At 38.0% G+C, this 22,779-nt stretch overlaps 3 protein-coding genes across 3 annotated transcripts in view; 2 read left to right on the plus strand and 1 right to left on the minus strand.

Annotated features, from left to right (window-relative positions):
• Positions 1 to 8,275: 8,275 nt before the first annotated feature.
• Positions 8,276 to 9,205, plus strand: LOC141431448 (uncharacterized). Its single transcript, XM_074092632.1, has one exon. It carries the CDS (start codon positions 8,276 to 8,278, stop codon positions 9,203 to 9,205), a length of 930 nt encoding a protein of 309 aa, XP_073948733.1.
• Positions 9,206 to 9,270: 65 nt separating this feature from the next.
• On the plus strand, positions 9,271 to 16,322 carry LOC141431005 (uncharacterized). The gene has a single exon (XM_074091936.1). It carries the CDS (start codon positions 9,271 to 9,273, stop codon positions 9,781 to 9,783), a length of 513 nt encoding a protein of 170 aa, XP_073948037.1. The 3' UTR covers positions 9,784 to 16,322.
• A 1,871-nt stretch (positions 16,323 to 18,193) lies between these two features.
• LOC141431449 (uncharacterized) overlaps positions 18,194 to 22,779 on the minus strand; it is a 63,339-nt gene continuing 58,753 nt past the window's right edge. Inside the window, exon 12 of the mRNA XM_074092633.1 lies at positions 18,194 to 21,636. Within this exon, the coding sequence (XP_073948734.1) occupies positions 21,438 to 21,636 (199 nt within the window). The 3' untranslated portion in view covers positions 18,194 to 21,437. The remainder of the gene's footprint in view (positions 21,637 to 22,779) is intronic.

The raw sequence follows: 22,779 nt of genomic DNA on the forward strand, positions 1-22,779 counted from the left end.
GGCATAGTTTACATATATATCCGTGCAAATTTACAGCTTTCTAGCATTGATAGTCCCCGAGCAAAGCCGCGGACAGACAGACAGACATGGCGAAACTATAAGGGTTCCGTTTTTGCCATTTTGGCTCCGGAACCCTAAAAAACGCCTCTGTTTAGCAATAGGTATGAAATAGTGATAAAGTCTGTAAGTACGACTACTATCAGTGGTGTGGGGGTAGATATTTTTGTTAGGAAACCCACCCAGAGAGTCGAAAAGTAGGTAAAAGTATAAAAGTCAAATTCTGCATTGACAAGAATGAAAATCTTGATGATGAATTATAAATGCGAAAGTGTGTTTGTTTGTATTTGTGTCCGTCTTTCACGTCAAAATGGAGCGACGGACCGACGTAATTTTTGGCATAGCTCGTGGTAAATTTCAAATGTAATTCCGCACATGAATTTCGAAAAACTCAGAGGTGCGAGCCGGGATTCGAACCCACGACCCTCTGCTTGAGAGGCGATAGGTCAAACCATTATGCCACCACGGCTTCACTAGGCCACCACGGCTTCTATACGGCGATAGTTTATAAGCCAGAGAGTGACATAGGCTACTTTTTATTCCGGGAAAATGCACAGTTCCCGAGGGATCAGCGCGCGATAACCGAATCCCACGCGGACTAAGCCGCGAGCAAAAGCTAGTTAAATATAAAACCTCACGATTGGTGAGGTTCAGGGTCAAACTCACAATCTTTGTCATATTTGTCATCACAGACGTCATGTAAAAAAATTTAGGCAACACAGTGGGAATCGGGTTAATAACGCCACTGGTATCTACTTATGTTAAACAGTATGTTCTCAGTCAATCGGAGATCGACATACATTTACGTTAAAAGCCAGCCAAGGTTAACGAAGTCAGCTGTGATCGTACATATTCACCCAGTTCCGATGTACTTGTACCGAAATCTACGCAAGAGTCTAAAATAAACCGGAATAACGCATCGTAATATTTTGATAGTCCGTTTGTATTTATAGGCAGCGCGCAATTAAGAAAAACAAGATAAACATGTTTTTGTTTTGATTTGTAGGCTTAAGTTTGTCGTTGTGGAACGTTTAGGGAATGTTTGATGGTTGGTTAGTGAAAAGCTGGATAGGGCTACGATAGACGCCTCTAACTCATATATGTGTTACTTTCGTAAATATATGTGCGATTAGGGTTCCACCATTAAAGGAATAGGTAAAAGAAAGAAAGAAAGAAAGAAAGAAGACATTTATTCACTTACACAGAAGACACACATATACAGCAAAATTAACACAAATAAAATAAAAAATTACAGAAAAACACATGAAAACATTAAATACAATATACACAATGTAAAATCACCACAAACATCAATCAAACATCAATGTGTGTTAGGTAAAATCACCTGCATTAATATCTGCAACAGCGGAGCTTGCAAAAGTATCTGGCGCGTCCTGCCGATCCTAGAACATAGAGTCGTATCAGGGGAGCGCAAAGTTCGCATACTATTCGCTAGTCATACCGTAGTTTTTGTCCGAATCATCGTTTGTCATAATTTTTTTAAATGGTCGTCCTATAGAAAACTATAGGTTAGGTTAGGTTTGTTTTATAACAACTCTGACAATTATTGGACTCAGAGAAAATAGAGTTATGACAAACGATCGTTTTGACAAACATTACATTCGGACTTTCAATAAGTAGGCGAACCGATATGGATCAGTACCCTTAGTGTAAGTTTTCGGTTACAAAATACGTCTCGATCGCGTTCGCGTTAAAATCTAAATTTTGTATGGAAACACGAACAGCTCCTCTAGCGGAACGTTTGCGATGTTCGTGTTTCCATACAAATTGAGATTTTAACGCGAACGCGATCGAGACGTATTTTGTAACCAAAAAGTTACACTACGGGCACAGATATTTATGCACACTTTGTTGTGTAGATGTTGATGCTGCTACCTACCTAGGTTACCTACGGTCAGATGTGGCACTCTACCTAGGACAGTTTGTTACTATGAAACACACTAGATGTAATGTGGTAGACTAGGTATATCGTAACTCAAAGCAGGACTACAGTTGTTACTGACCGAGCGAGCGTGAAGCGCGAGCGAAGCGTCCCCGTTTTAGCTTAGCCAAAAATGTGTATGTATACGGCGTTTCTGCTCTACAGTTTACTTTTCTCAAGATTCTCGTGGCATTTTATGAGCAAATTCCATAATTACTTGATTTTTTTCGGTCGATTTAATTTTTAGGGATCCAACCAAAATGGTATGAAAACGTTAAAAATACGCTCGTTCCTCGTGACTACACAGCCAGCACTAGTCCAAGCAAGTGACCCCCAAATTATTTCCTAAATTAAAGGTCCTGGCGCTTCGCCGTCGGTAACGCGGCGCGCTCGCTTCGCTCGCTCGGTTCGCGCGTTGTGGTTGCAATTGTACCTAATACTCTCCCTCGCTTTGCTCGACGGCGTACCTAACTTAAAGTGTATGTTAAATCTAAGATCTCCATAGTAGGTATGTTATTGCCCCTCTCAGACATTTTCTCACATAAAAAACCTATAGCTTCGCAAACTGGCTCTCTCATGAAGAAAACCACAATAGGATTGTGTATTCAGATGTAAATAATCGATCACTATGAACAGGAAAGTTTATTTTTACGAGCATCGTACATATACGGCTGGACAACACTATAATTTTATTCATAGCTATCGTCAGGTACCTACTTATCATATTACTACAGCAAGATACTGAATAAAGGAATCTTACCAATATTGTAAATGCGAAAGTTTGTGTGTATGTGTGTATTTTTTTACTCCTTCACCACTACTTGTACTATTACTTATTCTGTGCCTTCACGCTAAAACGACTGGATGGATTTGGATGTTTGGTATGTAGATAGTTGGACGCACGTTGGAGGTCTTAAATAACACATAGGCTACTTTTTATCCCGATATTCCTACGGGATCGGAATAATTAATAATAAGTATCATCATCCTCATCATCTCAACCTATATATGTCCACTGCTGGGCACAGGGGTCCTCTCACAATGAGAGGGCTTGGGCTGTAGTTCCCACGCGGGCCTACTGCAAATAATAAGACTTCGTCATGGGATAATTAACACCAATTAACCTAATCCCAAACTAAGGAAAACTTGTGCTATGGATTAGGCAACAGATAAACACACATATAAATTTATACAGAATCCGTGGCGCGAGGCTGCGACTCGCACTTGGCAAATTTTAAGCGTTACATTGACAGATGTGATTTCAAAACGCCACCCAGGTAACATAGACAAATAAGACTGATTGACGTAAGTAAACACCATTTATTTGCCATATTTTAAGTATAAATAAAGTAAACACAGTTATAAGCTCGTTACAGGTAACAGTTTTTACATGATAATAAAGAAAATCATAATTTACAGGGCGGCACATCAAAGATTTATATTTTTTATACGAAAAAAATGTTAAGTCTTGGTACGAAACCGCCGTGTACTTTAAGTATAATCAATAAAGCTAAAACTAAAGAATTTTATAATTGTTTTGTCACAAATACATTTCTTTTACCCTTTTTAGTGACTTATACGATGATATTCTACAACATTAGATAGAACATTACGTTTGGAAAACTGTGTTGTAACTCAGACATACAATTCTCTTTGTAAGTATTCAATGTTATACTAGTATAATAAGGAGTTATATCTAGGAGTAAAAATGTGAATAGTAATACAAACTTTTTCATGCCATTGCCTCAAAAGTAGTTTGAAAGGACTATGGCGAAACTAAAGTTGGTATTTATTCACCCCAGTGCACCCTTACTTACAATGTTTTTCCATTCCCTAACTTTTAAACGCAAAGGAGTTGAGATACAAGGATAAGAGCTAAAAACGGATAATTTTATTTCTTGCGAAACCGTGATTGTAACTCAAATTTGACAAAAAGTGAGTTACGATGGTATTCCTTGCAGGTGTCGATATAATGATTTAGTTCTGCGTTACTCAGGCAGTTTATTGTAAGATTTGTTGTCTAACTAATCATAATGAACCGCGTGCGTGTAGCGGCAGCCGCCGAGTCGCGTGCTCCTGAGAAGAAGGGCTACGAAATAGCCCGAAACATGTCGAGCTAAGCTCGCGGGTTATCCGTTACAATATCATTTAGTATGAGTGAGTCTCACGGTAGTTTCATGTTCATAATGAACCGATTTAGTTGAGTGAGGGACGCGTCATTAATAAATTATTATAAATTAAACAAGCTCTACATGTCGCTTACGAAGTTTTTCTTCAACCGTCGATACATAAGTGAATAACTCACATTAATTATTCGATTACTAACGTTACTATCGATTGAATCCTTCTTGAATCTTTAATGTTGTTCGGTTTCTATGTTAACTAGCCGTGATTTAATATTAGATTGTTACTGTAACTCATGAGGCGCTCGTCATGTAATTGACCGAGCGAGCGCGAGCCCTTTTTAACCCCCGACCCAAAAAGAGGGGTGTTATAAGTTTGACGCCAATGTCTGTCTGTCTGGCATCGTAGCTCTCAAACGGATGTACCAATTTCAATGCGGTTTCTTTTGTGTGGAAGTGAGTTTTTTGCGTTGGTTCTGAACTTTGTTTCATTACTTAAAGTTGTTTCAACCGCAGCCGTTATTAAGATACAATGTGAGGCATTTCAACTTTTCCAAGTTATCCATATTAATATTATAAATGCGAAAGTGTGTGTGTTTGTATGTTTGTCCGTCTTGTTTGTATGTTATATTATATCCCGGAAAAATACACAGTTCCCGAGGGAACAGCGCGCGATTAGCCGAATTCCAATTTCCATTTTTTATTCGCAAACTTTTTTAATAACTATTTTTTTTATTGCGTTGACTTGAGTATTCCATATCCATCCAAATCAAGAGTCACCAAAATAAAGCTTGTATTAAAAACTAAATCTTACAAAAATTTACGTACTTTAACCGAATTCTCTATTTAAAAAAAATACCGTACCGTAACACAGTCGAACCAACTGATTCATGTACCATCAGCCAAATAAGTGGTCTATCAATTTTTAAACAACTTCCTATCAAATGAATTTGTCGCTAAAAGTCGAACTTTCAAGTTGACAGACACGTCTTTTGGCATTATTGTTTTGTGACATGCAAACGATTATCAACTTTAGGGTGGTAGACCACATATTTGGCTGATGGTACATACCAGGGTGGAACTTTTTAATAATCAATTTCCTTGACAAAAGCATGGGATGTCAACATGACATTAGTAGCCCCCCCCCCAAACCACACCTAAAACCCTAAACTACACCTGTCCATTTTTTCCGTTGATGTCGTAAGAGGCGACTGAGGATATAGGTTAAGGTATACCGTAGGCGACAGGCTAGACAGGTTGTCACTATTGTACTGTTTTGTCAAACTTAAAACCTAAAAGTTCAATATCTCAAAAACGGCTAAACCGATTATGATAAAACATATCTAAAAACCATCGCTAGAAACTCTGCTTTTGAATTAAAAAAACCGCATTCCAGTCGTTCCACCCGTTTAAGAGCTACGGTGCCACATACAGACAGAAAGACAGACACACATAGCGGTCAAACTTATAACACCCTTCTTTCTGCGTCGGGGGTTAAAAAGTGGATCCGAAGCGGTAACGTTTCGTGTGCTCTGCCTACCCCATTTGGGAATACAGGCGTGACGTTTGTGCATGTGTGTGTGTTTAAAACACTTTCATTTCATATTGAAGCTTGAACATATCACGGCGAATGTTTACTCCACCTGTTTATATAATTAAATACAATATGGCTATGAAATAGCCTCATTAAATTAAACACCACTAACCAGTTCGTTTGCCCTTATAAATTATACTTAACACGCACATTCATAGCCTAAACCAGTGGAACTAGAGCTTTGAAATTTGGCAGCCCTTGATTTTTTCGGGTGCCTAGATGGGATTCGGACTTTCATCTTATTACCAAAACACACACACACACACTTTTTGATTAGTATATATACTTACATATTACAAATACATTTACATGCGGATACATTGTGGTAGGTGTGCGCAGGAATTGTTTGTTTACAATGTAAACTTTACATGATTTACCTAATTCCTGCATCTCCATTTTACAAACGGATATCCAGGCGGAGGGAGTGTCTTCACTCTTTTGTAGTTACTTACCTAGTATTCCATTGGTCCGTACGCAGCGGTTACCTTCATCTTTCATAATGTGAACAGCTACTTAATCAATGCAATTCGCTCCCATCGTCTGTATTCCAGATAACCTAATGGTTTTCAAGGCTAGAGTAGAGCAGAGTAGTAGAGGCTGTTTATCCAAAAATCTTTAAATGCAGTTTGAATTGTTTTTAAAACAAGAATGTTCTTTCAGTAAAATTTTAACATTCTTTTCCTCCACCACTAGAAATATCTGCAATTTTTATAGTATTACTGTGGTATTACTATAGTTTAAAACCATTGCAATTCCGTGTTTTTCATTTAGATCGTCAATACTAATTTTACAGCCATAAATAACGAAATTTAACTACTACTCACTTTCACAGTACCTAATTATGACGGAAAACCGCAAAAAATAAAATCATTGTAAATTGTTTTTTATTATTTTGCCACTGCCAACCGAAACAACTGGAGGTAGGTATATGGGGGAGGCCTATGTCTAGTATTACTTGTAGTTAAAGCTTGCAAGTTATACATTGATCAGTGAACATCATGATTATCCCTTTCTTTACGTTTGTAGCGAGCAACGTAATAGTAATAGTGGAATCCAGTCGTTTACCGAATATTATCGCCGCTTATTTAAGGTGGTAAAGGAGGGGTGCCGGGCAAGGCGAGGGTTATACTTAAATGGATTGTGGATTAACAGGTGAATTTGAGCATGAATTAGTAGGAAATTGGTGTTTTTTGGTATCTGGGTCATGTTTGATAACCTTGGCTTGCAATCACGAATAGTTTTAACTTACATCGGAGCCGTTAAAAAAGGGCTAGTGCGTGTTCAACCATGACGTATTCAACAATAACAACTTTCCTGTTCAAAGAGTCATTATGTGTCATACAATTATCTTTATTAAGCTCAAAAGTCCGACTTTTGGAAACAGTGACTTTGTTTTCATACGAATATTTGTTTCGTACGAAAGTTTTAACAGCATGGACCTGAAAGTAGCAACGTGGGTTAATTCAAAATGAATTACAGCAGTGTAGTGTTGTTAGGTTTTATTTGACCATAGGACCATTTTGTCTGGGGTAGGGGTTGTACTTGAGACTAACAAAAATTTGCACTCTAGGTACTACTACCACTGTATCGGTGTGATTATTTTGTACCCTTACTGTTACGTTATTTATAGGCATTTTAGCAGTCGCAAAGTAAGAGAAACGAGAAATTTGGCAAAGTACAAAATTAGGTCTCAACTTTTAAGATAAGGTACAAATGACATCTACAAAACACTAGCAAAAGAAAGAACTGAAAGTAAAGCAGTTCATAGAACTTGTTACTTAAAATTGTTTTCGTACAATTGTGTGTTCGTACAGTCACCAGCACCAATATATGACACAACAAGCGTGCATAAATATCTGATACGACTCTATTTCTAGGGCCGGAAGGACGTGTCAGATATTTTTACACGCTCCGCTGTGGCACATATTAATGCTGGTGACTGTACGAGGCTCGTGCCAAGTAATACCTATAAAATGCATGTTTATGTCTCACAAACAACCATACGTCGCCTCCGTTTGACAACGTCAATGAATTTAGCGTGCCGATCGAATAGCAATCGCCGTTTGTCTGAAAAATTCTTGGCTGTCATCCCTCACGTGCAGCCAAGGCCATTTGGCAAATTTTATGCGCATCTTTATTTAGGCGGTTCCGAGCAAATCGATCGCAGAACATGCCACCCGATAAATTAACTTTTTACGTTGAATACTCGGGGCAGTCACTCGAAGTTGCTCGCGGGGCGCGCATCGTTTTACCATCGCAACAAACCCCCAAAACAAGCTATCCAAACTGGCCGCGACCCCCAGAGACCCACGCTACGACGTACCCCTCCGAGCAAAGAGTGTGAGCCTCGCGGAACGACCCCGCTCCAACTATGCTCGCTCCATCCGCTCCGCAGACCCCAACCGCCTTAGATGCGAAAACAAACAGTTTTTCCACCACCGACCACCGTCCGTCGATAAAAAAAAACCAAAACCCACTAAAGTCCTCGTCAAACATCAAAAACGCAAACAAATAGAAAAAGTACCGTGCGCCATTTCTGTCCAAACACTTTCCATACCCATGAAATACGCCGACAACCATTCAACCTCCGCTCAGAACATGAGAATCGATAACAGAACTAAGTTTTCTAATCCTCCTAAACAGGTCGGCGACAACAAGAGGCTGTGTCAAGCGGGCGGCGCGAAAGAGACAGAGAACAAGCTGCTCTTGCAGATCAGCGAAGCCGATCAAGTGTCGGACTTTGAAAGGATTCTTAATTCTAATGCAATATTGTGTGAGCGAGCACGCGGGCACGTGTGGCGGGGCAGTGTCGCCGCGCACACGCCGTCAGCCTCGCCGAGGCGCCCACGCTCCTCTTACAGCCTTCGGGCCGTGAGTCAAGCATACCACTACCTGTTTCGGCGCCACGAAGACTCCCTGCAGCCTCTCATCGACCACTACCGCCAGACCCTCGCCACCGACACACATACCAGCCTCGCCAACAACTGGGACAGCCTTCAGGAACTACAACAGTTCTACGAAGACGACCAGACCTTGAAGAAAGAGATCGAAGCTGTCTCAGACCAATTGATTTCGGAAGAAATACAAGCAGAGCCGGAAAAGCCTGGGAAGCGTCAAAAGAACTTCAACGTGAATTTGGCTGGTCTGATCGACCTTCACGTGACCGGAGAGGGGTACTCTTCGTCACCTGCGCTAGAGCTCGACCCGTCGCCCGACGACAGACCCTCGGAGACCGACGACGAGGAGGAATGGCTTGCCCCGAGCATGAGCGCCGATGACCAACAATCGCTGGAAAAGAACTCCGTCGACGGTCTCGCACAAAACTTGAGCAACGTCAAACTAGATCGCGATGCGAAGGTACCGACGATAACATTCAGCAATTGTACAGACGAATCTAGGAGCGACGTGCCGAGCAATAACAACGTCGTCATCCATCTGGCCGTGCCCGCCATTGAATCTATTGATGAGACGAGGCCGCCGATGATGTGACCTTTGCCGTTGCTGTTTGATTAATCCGCCGCCGACGCTCGCGCACGACGCGCGTTTCAATCAAGATGATAGCCATAGAGTCTGAGCAGCCGATCAAAGAGGTGCCGAAACCCGAGCCAACAAGCTCACAACGAACGCTCACGCGATCGAGTGCCGTCAGCCAAAAATCCGTAGAAATAATGGTGCACCCTGAGGCATCAAACAACCCGTTGCACAGGTCAAAGTTAGCGCCAAGTCGGTCGACCTCGGAAACCCAGTCATCGGGGAAGAAGGTACTGAATTTACGGAAGACTAAAAACTCGTCCCTAGAATCGACGATGAGTCTGCCTAATCAGAAGAGCTTAGAAAAGAAACATGGAAGTTTGAGGCATCAGAAATCGGTCGTGGCGCATTCGGACATAACGCTCAGCACGCAGCCTTCGATGTCGGACGACAGGAAGGCGTTGCGAGAAGCATTGTACCAAGGTATCTTCCACAGGCATAGGCGGACGATATTCGCCGTCGGCTCGTTCCTGAGGATGCTTAAAAGCAAGACGTCCAATTACGACTCGATAAGGTCTGACTCAGACGAGATTTAGCACCCGTAGTGAGTGTAGACTAGTGATTATTGGTGCCACTGACTGATCGCGAGATCCCGCTTTTATATTCGAAGTGCGAAGAGTTACTAATGTTGATAGGGTACTTTGTAAGACGTTTATTTTGTATTAAAATGTTCCTAAATGGTTATGTTGGTTCACTGATCCCGCTTGGAATCGTTAGTTTTAAAATGTTAATGAATGAATCGAAGGGTCACCAATTTTTTTGCCTTTCAAGGACTGAAGTATAAAATTAAGTACCAAATACAACCATCCATAAATTTTAACGAAGCGCATACCTACTTAGCAAGCTTAGGTCTTACGTAAGATCTATATGCTCGGAGGGACTTTCCAGAAAGTTCCACTTACCTTATTTTTCCGCGAAGCCTTTTAAACTATCGTGCCAGAACGTTCGATTGCGACTTCAGAGTAACATGCATTGCTCGTTCAATTGATTGATGTGAAAAACTTATTGAAAGAGTTTAATTTTAAACAAGAAATAAATATTCTATAGCAAAATTTAGATAAATTGGTGTTTAGTTCAGAATCAGTATGAGTAAAGCTCAGTCACACTAGCGTCTTAATAAGCTGACTCTTCTAATGCCCACGCAGCGTCCATAAAGCAGCGTTTCCACCAATACTGTTTGAGGATGTGTTCCGAGAAATATCGTCACTACTTTGTTAAAATCTCGTATCTCAAATCAATACGTCAAAAAAATTTAACCTTGACGTAATGGTCATAAAGTCCACCCAAGCAAAGGAAGAGCGGGACGTCCCAACACAGGCTCTGTAAGCCTAAAGGGAGGTCCCGGAAACTGTCATTTATAAACCTACTTGTAAAAGGAAATAAAATATTTTTTTTTTCATTTTTTTTTTATAAAGTGCACTCAGAAAAATTATCCATTTTGAGATACGAGTTTTTTTTTAAGTAGTTTTGTTTTGTTTAAGTTTTGTTTTTAACATATCGTCTGTTTTTCATGAACCAATAGAAACGCTTCATTTACCTCGCCTCGCTCCGCTCATCTGTTTCCACCAGAGATGCGTTATGCGAGGATGTATAAATGAAGCGTATCTATTGGTTAGTGAAAAGCACATCCCCGCACATTATTGGTGGAACTCTGCTTAAAACGTTTGAGCACCGGCGTCGTGACGTCAGTAGCTCTTTTGAACGACATTGTCATAAACAAAAACAAAACACGCCACTGTGTGCCACTGTCGTTGCGGTGTCGTTGCGCGAACGTTACACTTACGAGTATACTCGACGGTTTACTAATGTTTCGGCGAATAACGTTTGGCAACCTGTTTCATTTCGCAATTTTTCATTTCCCAACTGTTTAATATTTCTGAAACTGTAAATATTTCAGGATTTTTATAAAACTAACCTAACCTAACCTAAAGGGTTCTACACGATGGCCCTGAAATAAATCCTGAAATATTTACAGTTTTAGAGTTTGCGAAATGAGAAGTTGCAAAATGAAACAGGTTGCCAAACGTTACGTTGCGAAAAGGCAGTACTCGATACTCGACAGATGCTAATGGGAAATGACTCTAACATTTTTTCATACCTATTTGCTTTCTGATGTTACTTTGCCAAAGTCCAACAATGAAATATAGCTAATAGCTAATATGCTCTTTTACCTACTTTAGTCCGAAACCACGCGAGAGGAGTCTTAAAAGTGTCGTCATCTTCATCCCAGCCTATATACGTCCCACTGCTGGGCACAGGCCTCCTCTTAGAACAAGAGGGCTTGGGCCATAGTTCCCACGCGGGCCCAGTGCGGATTGGGAACTTCACACACACCATTGAATTGCTTCGCAGGTATGTGCAGGTTTCCTCACGATGTTTTCCTTCACCGCAAAGCTCGTGGTAAATTTCAAATGTAATACCGCACATGAATTTCGAAAAACTCAGAGGTGCGAGCCGGGGTTTGAACCCACGACCCTCAGCTTGAGAGGCGATAGGTCAAACCACTATGCCACCACGGCTTTTAAAAGTGTAAGGGTCTTTTAATAAGAATTGAAAGTAGTATTATTAAAGGGATGATATTACTTATCATTACATGTTTAAAAATATTTATTGCGAAAGAAAGGTTTCCAACTTATTATCTAATCCTCATGTTTTGCATGAAAAAATCCATTTCATTTGCAAAAACATTTCATCGTATGTTTTTGTTGTCGTTGACTGCAAAACATTTGTTTCCAACATAAGGGCCTGTACACACGATAAATGTTCCAACGCGTGCAGCACGCAATATGCAAAAAATCCTCCTGGCCTGTCCTGATTCAACCTGTCAACCATATGGAGGACATGAACACGCGAAAGAGGCATTAGTACATTTACATTGTATTAAAATCACTTCGGCGGTTTTAATAATTAGCTTGGAGTGTGCCCTTGGCAATGGCACGCTATGCCGACATTCGAAGTGCTAGCTTGACGTTAACACCCACTTAATGTCTCGTTTTCAGGTCACTGGTTTATTTTACTTGATAAATGAACAAATGGAAATGTATTGAAAAAGCGTGAAAGATTCTTAGAAAAACAGCCTACTAATATCATAAATATGAAAGTTTGTGTTTTCTGTGTTACTTTTTGACGCTAAAACGGCTAGATGGATTTGGATGAAATTTCAGTAGTCAGTTACTTTATTTGTTAGAACATAGGTAGTACAATAGTGGATTTTGGAATTTAGTAGGTACGCAGACTGCATGGGATAACACCATAAAAGCTATTTTTCATTATTCATGGATATTATAAATATAGAAAAAGGATTTCATGGGAATTTACTAAAATATTAAAATTTCAGTTCAATTTGTCGAATTTAACGTTTCACGCGATAAACAAAACAAATTTAATATTGATCTCATGGAAGTTTTTTATTTTTTATTCGACTGGGTGGCAAACGAGCAAGTGGGTCTCCTGATGGTAAGAGATCACCACCGCCCATAAACATCAGTTAAACCTTTAAAAATATATAATAATCCGACACGAGTAAATTTAATGTGTTATGGTAACTTTAGTACCTAGGTACTGATATCTAACTAGTATCTATAATTGTGTAGGTCATTTATTATCTTAAATGTTTTGATGTCATTAGCACAAAAATATTAAATAAAATGATTAGAGTACTTAATTTGTCCGTTGTCAATTATTTATTTATTAAGAACTTCTCAACAAACAAATCTGGTGTTACTCAAAATATAATGGGGGAGCAAAAGCAATGTTACTCTGAAGCTTATCACAGTTCACAAAGGTGAATAAATCCCGCCACAGGCGATTGTTTTTTAAACCTACGCAAAAAAACTTTGGTACTGTTATATTATTTTTGTTAATTTGTACTTGTATAAATCAACGCCAGAGCAAACCGATATAAAGAAATTCAATTTTTTGAAGGACTTTTTGATAATGTGTATGTACATAGATATATATTAGAGCTGTTATGTATATATCCAATGGGATTTGGTACGGTTATACAATATTTCCTGGGAAGGAAAGTGATGCTTCGACAAAAACGAATAGTGAGCTTATGATGTACGTAGTCAAAATGCATTTGCTAAAGTTACTTTGCAAATTACTTTGCGCATGATAAACTACCATTATTGGGTAGAATACATGAAATTTATACGTTTCGCTGAATTATGGTAGTTTTTAATGCGAAGTAATAAAAGTAGAAAAATAGGCGGAACAATGAATTGTTACTAGATACACACGTTTTGGAACACTTTATGCACTTTTTATATATTTGTACATCCAAAGGTTATTTAAAAAACGTGCTGTTGTGAAGTAGATTCTAAAGGTAAATAATTTTATGTATAAAATATATGAAACATGAGCTTCGTAAATTACATAGATAGCTTTTTATAAAAATAGATTGTTTTGGTTTCAAGCGTTGTTTTAGTTTTTATAAGCATTTTAATGTTTAGTCGGCTATTTAGATCATAAAAACGCCGTACAGATAAATACATGTTTTAGTTTAAGGTAAATATATTGTTGGAACTGCGGTAGCAAGGAAATAATAATCTAATGTAATGTATTTTTTTAAGGCATTTGATAATTTGACCCTCTGAACTTTTTATAGTTGGCGATTTAAATGTATTTTACTTCAAACTCCACTATTGTATAAAATTAATTAGATTTTTTTATTTTATATAATTTTGGATAACAATTTAACATGTTTATTGTTGAGTGTAAAAATCGTTGGGAAACATTTTCAGTTGCTTATTTTTAATAACAGAAACCGTAGGTTACTTTAATGATAACATGTCATAAAAATAACAATGTTTGTATCACTGTTTACAATATTTTTGTTACTCTGCATCTGTGTATACTCAGCCTTACATTTAAGTCAAAACATGCCATATAGTTAGTTATTTTAAAATCTGATATTATTTAATGTAGGTTTAATTTTATAAGCAATATTTTTAAATCGTTAATTACTTTGTAATATTATTTTATAATTAAAATTGTATCCCATTTATTCGTTGTTAAATCATAAGTTTAATAAGTTAATTAAAAACTGTAAAAATCCAGATCTACAAATTAAAATGAATAGTCAATTTTTAAAATACCCGCATTAAGATTAGAAAAAAGGGCAAATTAAAAAAAAACAAACCAATGAGGTTTTCTGTGACAAGCTAGTTGGCGCTAAAATCGCGCGGGCGGTCCGTTTGACAACTTTGACATTTGCGTCAGACAATCGATTTAAAAAAAAATATAGCTCCATCAATACTATCGGTGATTCCGCCAATGTCGAGGTTTTTTGTCTTTCTAGATGGCGACACTGTTGCGTGAGTTTTTTAAGTGTGGCTTTCAGAATCTGGTATTACGGGCGTTAAAACAAAGTTTAGATTAAAATCATATTTAATACACCATAAAACCGTACCATAAAAATATCCAGCAACCACAGTATTGCTTAGCCCCGTTTTGTTCGAAAAAAAAGGGAGGACAAAATTTTCCGAAAGACAAAACTGTCTCAAAACACAGACATTCATTGCCCCATAACGCATAATTGCCATAATTAATTTCAGGTAATGCAAAATAGTCACAACATTATTCTAATTATAAATAAACCTGCGTAGCTCACCCAAAAACTATGAGATTTGACATTTCGAAGACCTCACGCTACACTAGCGCCTCTAGCGGCGAATTCATACGCGATAGCCCTCATTAACTAAACGAGCCAATAGCAAGTAAGACCGTAACCACAGATTATATTCAAGTTATTACGTAACAGATTCACCACGTGCGATCCCACCGCCACCGATGCCTACCGTTTCCTATCAGGACGCGGGTGACGCACGCAACGTCATTGAAATGTGCGCTAGGGTTGCCTCCGTTATGTAAACGCTAGCTTTTTCTCGCGCCTTCGCTCGTTTGGTTCTTTAGGTATTCAGGGGGCAAGGTGATTCAACAAAACAAACAACTGATTGAATTTGTATGTATTTAGGTTTATGTATATTTAGATACTTTAATTGGGCTGATTTTAGTAGGTCGGTTAAGAATGATGTTCTGTTTAACTTAATTTATTGAAAATCAACATAGGTAAATCAACAGAAACAAAAAAAAATACATTAATTAACCAGATATTTATAAATTTCGCACCGCGCAATACTTCCGACATTTTGGTCTATTTGTTTTTGACATTATACGGGACTCGCTGCGTTTCGCGAGTCGTTTGCGCGGGAAAAGTTAATTGTAGGCAGAGCCGTCCGTGCGCAGCGAGGCGTGGCAACCGACTTGTTCTGTGCGTCAAACGGACTTCTCGATACTAACGCCATCTAGCGATAATTTTGTGTGTCAAGAAACTCTCATTGAAGAACTGATACCTACCCGTATGGGGGAAGGTTCTTGAGTGGTGGTCATGAACCGGACGGAAACGTTTGGCTAGTCTCCCACTAGGTAGGATGGTATCTGACTACAATGCAAGAGTTGCGGGCAACCGCGCGGTGCATATGTCGGCGGACGATCGTAAAATCCGCCAGATCACGAAAATCCTAGGCATATCGTGAAATGCCGCCATTTCATGCCGCGGCAGCGGCCGGCGAAGTGCCAGAACCGGTATGGCGGCGTTTCATGATATATCACTAGGCAAATCGTTAAACGGTGAGTTTTGAACGATATGGCGGATGTCCCTTAGCCAATTCATGAAATGGCGCCATTTCACGATCTGCCTAGGAATTTCGTGATCTGGCGGATTTTACGATCGGCCGCCGACACATACAAGTGGCATGTCGTTCATTGTAGGGTCTTTGTTCAACAGTGCACGTCTTTCGGCTGGTGAGTAGACAGCTCCGATGTTTACGTTGACGACTACGGTGGCTACGTAAAATATACGTACTTATGTGTTACTTAGGTATATTTTACGCGCATGCGCAGATTTATTTAACCTTACTTATACGTAAAATGTTAATTACTTTTATCATTAATACATTCCCTCAGTTTGTGAGTACCAATATATTATCTAATGAAAAGACTGCGTATGAAAATTCAAAATAGCTGACGACAATTTTATATGTTATGTGAAAACAATGTTTCTTAGTACTGGCATGTGGAAGTTTTATTTAAATTACCCTTACAGTTCGAAATTCGAATTTTGTCTCGTGCCCTCTCGCTCACGGTAATATATAAAATAAATTATAGGAGATAAAAATAAAATACCTGTGTTTTCTTGACCTTGTAGAAGGCTATTATCGAAATAACACACAATTTGCACCTCTTAAAAAAACTTTACATAGCCAATTGGAGAGTAAGAAGGACGATATGATACAACTTTCGAATTTCGTATAGTAGATCTTGAAACGGCTGAACCGATTTTGATAAAACATGTCTAAGAACCATCGCTAGAAAACCTGCTTTCAAATAAAAAAACCGCATTCAAATCGGTCCATCCGTTTAAGAGCTACGGTGCCACAGACAGACACACAGACACACATAGCGGTCAAACTTATAACACCCCTCTTTTTGCGTCGGGGGTTACAAAAGAGTTATACAAACGATAATTCTGACAAACATTACATTCGGACTTTCCATAAGTATTTTTTAGCTGTCTTTTATACGAATATAAAAGACAGCTAAAAAGTAAATAATAATTATGCACTACCTGTACCTAGCTGTGGCCCGCGACTTCATCTGCGAAGAATTCGTTTTCTATCCCGCGGGGACTATGCTGATTTCCCGCAAAATTAGCCTAAGTTAATTTAGTAAAAGTAAACAAGTTTTAGGAAGGTACATGGGGCGGCGGAAATAAAGTAGGTAAATCTAATACCTTTAAACGAGCAATTCTTGTAACACACACACATATACGGCTCCAACGATTTCGATTGAAATTTGGTATGTAGGGGTTTTCGGGGACGAAAAATCGATTTAGCTTGGTTTTATCTCTGGGAAATCGCTTGCTATCAAGTTTTAGCTCGAGCAAACCTCGGTCGCCCAGGTACTGAATATTTATTTACTTATTTTGTTTTAATTTAAGGTTTTATTTTTATTTTATGTATGTTTTTTAGGTCTAGGATAGTTTTTTTTATATTTAATGCTTAATGTTCTTCTTTAATGTCCAACTTGCATAGCCTAAATAAATATAACATTCATTAAATAAAATAAAAATATTTATTATTTATTTACATTCCTCGCAGATCTGAACACAGCCTTATGTCGTACTAGGTATTTGTGTCATTCAATCTCACCTCGTTTATCTACAATAGCCTGCACGCCGCGCCCGTCGGTGACACAGGTATTGTATGCACAGGTGGGTTGACTCTAATGGATTATAAATATTTCCGCTGACAACATAATAATGCTTAGTCTAGCCTCCTACGGCCCAGTGTCCTATAAATAGAACTTATTGTTATGTGACATCGAACTTTTTCACTTTCATAAAGTTTCATGTTCATAAAAAAAATATTGGGCCGCAGGAGACTAAAAGTATGCAGCGTGTCTGGTAAGCAGGTACAGTCGAGTTCATAAACTTGTGAGCAAAAATTTGATCAAAAATATCTGAACACGACTCTATTGTTAACGGCGTAGAAGCGTGTTCAGATATTTGTAATCAAATCTTTGCTCACAGGTGTATGAACTCAACTGTACCTGGTGGATATCTTTTCGATATACTGTTCACTTATCTAAGTTTGTAAATCTGTTTCTTTGTTTGTTACCTCTTCACGTCTTAACTACTGAACCGATTTAGATGAAATTCGGTACACACATAGTTTGTCCCGGGGAAGGACGTAGGACAGTTTTTATCCCAGAAAATGGCATAGTTCCCGCGGGATAGCGATAAATTCTACGTGGACGGACACGGAGTCGCGGTTGCTACAGATATGGCCAGAGCCAAGTTATTAATACTTACAGAACAGTGGTTATATACTCGGACGTTAAGATTATTTATTTTAGTAAATAAAACGAAAAAAGGTAAAATACTTGAATTTTTATTTCATGTAACTCCATTTTTTATTACCAAGCATGGGTTTTAATTAACAAACATAGTAATATAGTCATATATTATATCGCCGAAAATATAAAACTTTGGTACCTAGCTTACCTGGTTATTCGATCTACATTGGTGTTACAAGGCTGAGTATTCACGAACTACCCAAATAACCGTAAAATATATTATATACTCATATACAGGTTCAGTCAACACAACCATACATATAAAAAGTAATACCAACATTAAAATAAAAATATCTATTGTAAGTCAATACCTAGTACAGGAGCCCAATTTTTACTGCGATTTATATGAATAAACAGTTTGTATTCCCTGCTTTTTTAATTTATAACTTAAGTTCTATAATAATATAACTTATTGTCACCCTAAGAAATTAATTCAGAAAATGACATCTTGTCAAATGGATACAATGAAATGTAGGTACTTAGGGTGTCCATCCTGCTAGCTAATATTATTCTATACTTTTATTAATTTAAATAATTCTGATTTAAGCAAGTATTACAAAATATAGGTATGATCTTAACTTTAATTTTGAATAGGTGGCAGGGAATTTGAGTCCTGTATATGAGGACAAATTCACACTATAGTATAAGTTCACACTAAAATTGAGCCTTTACGTATGAAATACTATGGGTTTCGACACCTCTAACGGCTTGTATAGTCAAGGTCAAAGATATACTTACGCTTTCCTTTGACAATTTTATACAAAAGGTCAAACACGAAGTGACAATGTAAAGTGTAAACATATGTTTGATCTCGGCCATCATTGACAAATCGTTTTGGAACTAATACGGGTGCGTTCGAGACGATTGATGAAACAGAAAACTTGAGCTCTGCGGTATTGAGGGCATTTACTTAGTTTATTTTCTATACGTTGGTATTACTTATTGTTCAGATACACCATAGAACAAGGCAACTGTAAATGTTACATTTTACAGTTACTTTGATCCGAGCCAACCTCAATAATTTATTAAATGGTATACTTATCCAAACTGTACAATAATCCAAATAAAAAAAGCACTAAATACAAAATCTCAGGATTATAAAGTACATGTAAGTAGAATGTTAGTGTCGTTTGGGACTCGTCGGTTTTCTTCGTTTTCCCGAAGATTCAAATGAGAAAGAAAAAGAAAACCGATCTTCTGTTTCGAGTTCCAAACGACATTAGCAAAGTACAGGTTGTTGATTCGCAAGAACTGGCACGAATGGATTGAACGAAAGTAATGTCACTTTGACATTTGTAGGAAAATGTCATAGCTACGCATCACATTTTCATATTCGTGTGAAGTGTATTCAAATATACACACAAGTACTTTCATTCACTCGTTCAATCCATTCGTGCCAGAAGTTTATTGTACTGTGTATTTAGAGTAAAGGATTTAAGTATATAAAATAGAATTTTGATCTAGAATGGTGACAAAAATCACGAATTAGTTGTAGCAAATATTGCCAGATTTTTAGTTATCTTTGGTTACCGAGGTCGGCCATCCCACAATCGTTCCGTTATAATTAATTAATTTAAACAGACAAGGCTTCATTCAGAAATATTATTCCTATTTTTTCCAAACACTTTCATTGAAAAAAAAAACGTTTTCATTGAAAATAATTTAGTCAAATTACACAGTACAAAAATCCGACAGTAATGCAAATAAAATAATTTAATCATACATTTTTTATCACCAAAATTATTTTGGGTTCATAATAAATAGTCACGCAGTGGCATTGTCTCCACTCGCAGAAGTCGAAACAGTTTTGACTTAAAAACAATATTTCTGAACATAACCTCAAATAACTAGATAAAACAACGCTACGTTATCACATAAACGACTCATCCAGGATGACTATTTACAACGCCTTAAGGCACGTTACGAACTGGCTTTAAGCCTACTCTAATTATTGTAGGACTAAAGTGGCATATGTTAGGTATAATGTAGAGACAAGTGGACACTACCTACCCTTGCAAAGTAACTTGCTCTCTTGCCGAGATTGGACAAAAGAAAGTATGAATATTTAGCAAATCATATTTGTAAAGCATATAAGTGAAATTCACATGGTTAATTATGTTAATTTTTGTTACTTTGCATTGTTGAAGTAGGCTTTGCCTACAAGCCTGAATAAATCATGCCTGCCACTAGACTATGTACAATGTTGGCCCCGAAAATAACCATCATAATTTCTGTTAAAATAATTTGTTTCGTATATTATTACCTCTGACAGTCTTTCGAATATTGCTTCACGATCACAACACTGATTGGCCATTTATTTTGAAGCTACCACATTATTGCCAAATCGCTAATACTTTCATTTTTCACCACCATAAACGTAAGTGAGAAGGCGTTATAGTACTTGTGAATTTGGAAATAATAGTGGTTCTTACTTGACATGCTACGGTTACAGCATTTAAGTGAAAACGTTACGAGAATTTGTTACGAAATATATGCATCCCTATCTCGTGCAAAAAAGCAGAAAGAGACAGCGACCTTGTCTCGTTAATTAAAAAAATCGTAGACGTAATTTTATTTTAAAATCTGTGAGTTTGCGACTAGTTTATGTGACTACGACTGCATAGTGCTATATTTTTTACTGTTAATGATTAAAGAGATCTTGGTGCAGTTCATTTGTAATAAATAAAGAAACTACGCTTCACTTAAATGTTGTGACATTATTTTGATAACATTCAAGGGGAGATCAAAATGAATTTTCTATCAAATGTTTTGGACATAGTTGATATTTACATGCCACTAACTATACAAGTTTATTCTACGTAAAATTTCCTATACATTTTAAATAGGCATTTAGACCAAAATATTGATTATAATAAAGTAGACAGTAATTTGATAAAGATTTTAGGTATTTTTACCAATAGAAATAATTTATAAATCAAGTATCTTTAATACTACCCTCACTTTTTAGTTCAATTACAAGTTATTTTACATTGCAAAAACAATTTATTCTAAAGAAAATTTAACTCGCAAATTAGTCGTAAACAAGATGTTCTTCAGATATATGTTTGGCACGGTTCCGGCTCCAAATGAGCCTTCAATGCCGGATATACCGGTTAGTAACCTACAACCCCTTTTTTAAGAGGGGGGCCTCAAGACTTACTTTACGTAAGAGTCTATGACTTGCTACAGTTCTCCCGCGTTTCTGCCAGCGAATTTGGCTTTTGGGGGCCTTTGAACTGGTCGTTCAGACTCTGTTTCTTCGGATTCCGAGTCACGATTTTCGTCTGCCCTTGTTGTCCTCAAATATTTCTTTGAATTCGGTTAGGAGTATGTCGACAACGTTGTTTTGTTGTATGCAGTCTATAGCGATGTTGTGGGCTTGCTCTGCGGGTGCCCAGAGCAAGGTGGGGCCAAAGACTATGGCCAGGTTTGCTGTGTGCATACGGTTGCGCTCGCTGTACTGTGTTACCCTGAAATAAACATAATGCGGATAAGTACAAAATGTACCTACTGTTCATTTTGAACTGTGCATATCCGGAGGCCATATTGTCTAACGCACGGAATCGCGATCGTCTTCTTCACTCTATAGAATTTTCTGTCATACTATAGAAAGAAATGGTGATTGCGATTGCAAGCGACAATGTCTAACAAAACGAAACGACCAAAACGAGGGGTGTTATGAGTTTGACGCCAATGTCTCTCTGTCTGGCATCAAAATTCAAAATTCAAATTCAAATTCAAAATTCAAATGATTTATTCAGTAAATAGGCCGCAATGGGCACTTTTACACGTCATTTTTTTAAACTACCAGCGCTTTCGGAAAGACCATCATTGCCAAGAAGAATGCGCCGCAAGAAACTTGGCAGAAAGTCATTTTTTCATAAAAATATAATTACAAATAAAAATACAGGGATGTATGGGGTCCCTTAGTTACAATACTAAACACTAACTATATCTAAACTATATCTACGTTCAGTGGAAGTGTAGAATGCTTCCACCGTCATAAATTTATAATAACAATAACAATAATTTAGTTCTGAAATATACATTTCAGGTCAAGTAACCATTAAGCTTTTGGATTTCGAAGGCAAGTTCACGTCTGCCGCCCCCAAAGTTAGCTCACACGCACTCATGTCATGCTCTGAAAGCAGAGCGGTACCGAGGGCATGGTATTTCTCAACATCGTAGTTCTCAAACGGATGGACCGATTTCAATGCGGTTTATTTTGTGAGTGAGTGAATATTCTTGCGTTGGTTCTGAGCTTTGTTTCATAATTTTTTTTTCAGCCGTTATTAAAATACAATATGTCGAGGCATTTCAACTTTTCCAAGTTATCCATACTATCCACACTAATATTATAAATGCGAAAGTGTGTTTGTGTGTTTGTCCGTCCTTCACGCCGTAACGGAGCGACGGATCGACGCGATTTTTAGCATAGAGATAGTTTAACCGCCCGAGAGTGACATAGGCTACTTTTTATCCCGGAAAATGCACCGTTCCCGAGGGAACAGCGCGCGATAACCGAATTCTAGGCGGGCCTACTCTACTGCAAATATTAAAACAGTACAGGGAAATGATATAAAAACGACAGAGTGCTCAAAAGTATATAATTT

The sequence above is a fragment of the Choristoneura fumiferana genome, chromosome 9 (genome assembly GCF_025370935.1).
Source record: "Choristoneura fumiferana chromosome 9, NRCan_CFum_1, whole genome shotgun sequence".
NCBI classification, from domain to species: domain Eukaryota; kingdom Metazoa; phylum Arthropoda; class Insecta; order Lepidoptera; family Tortricidae; genus Choristoneura; species Choristoneura fumiferana.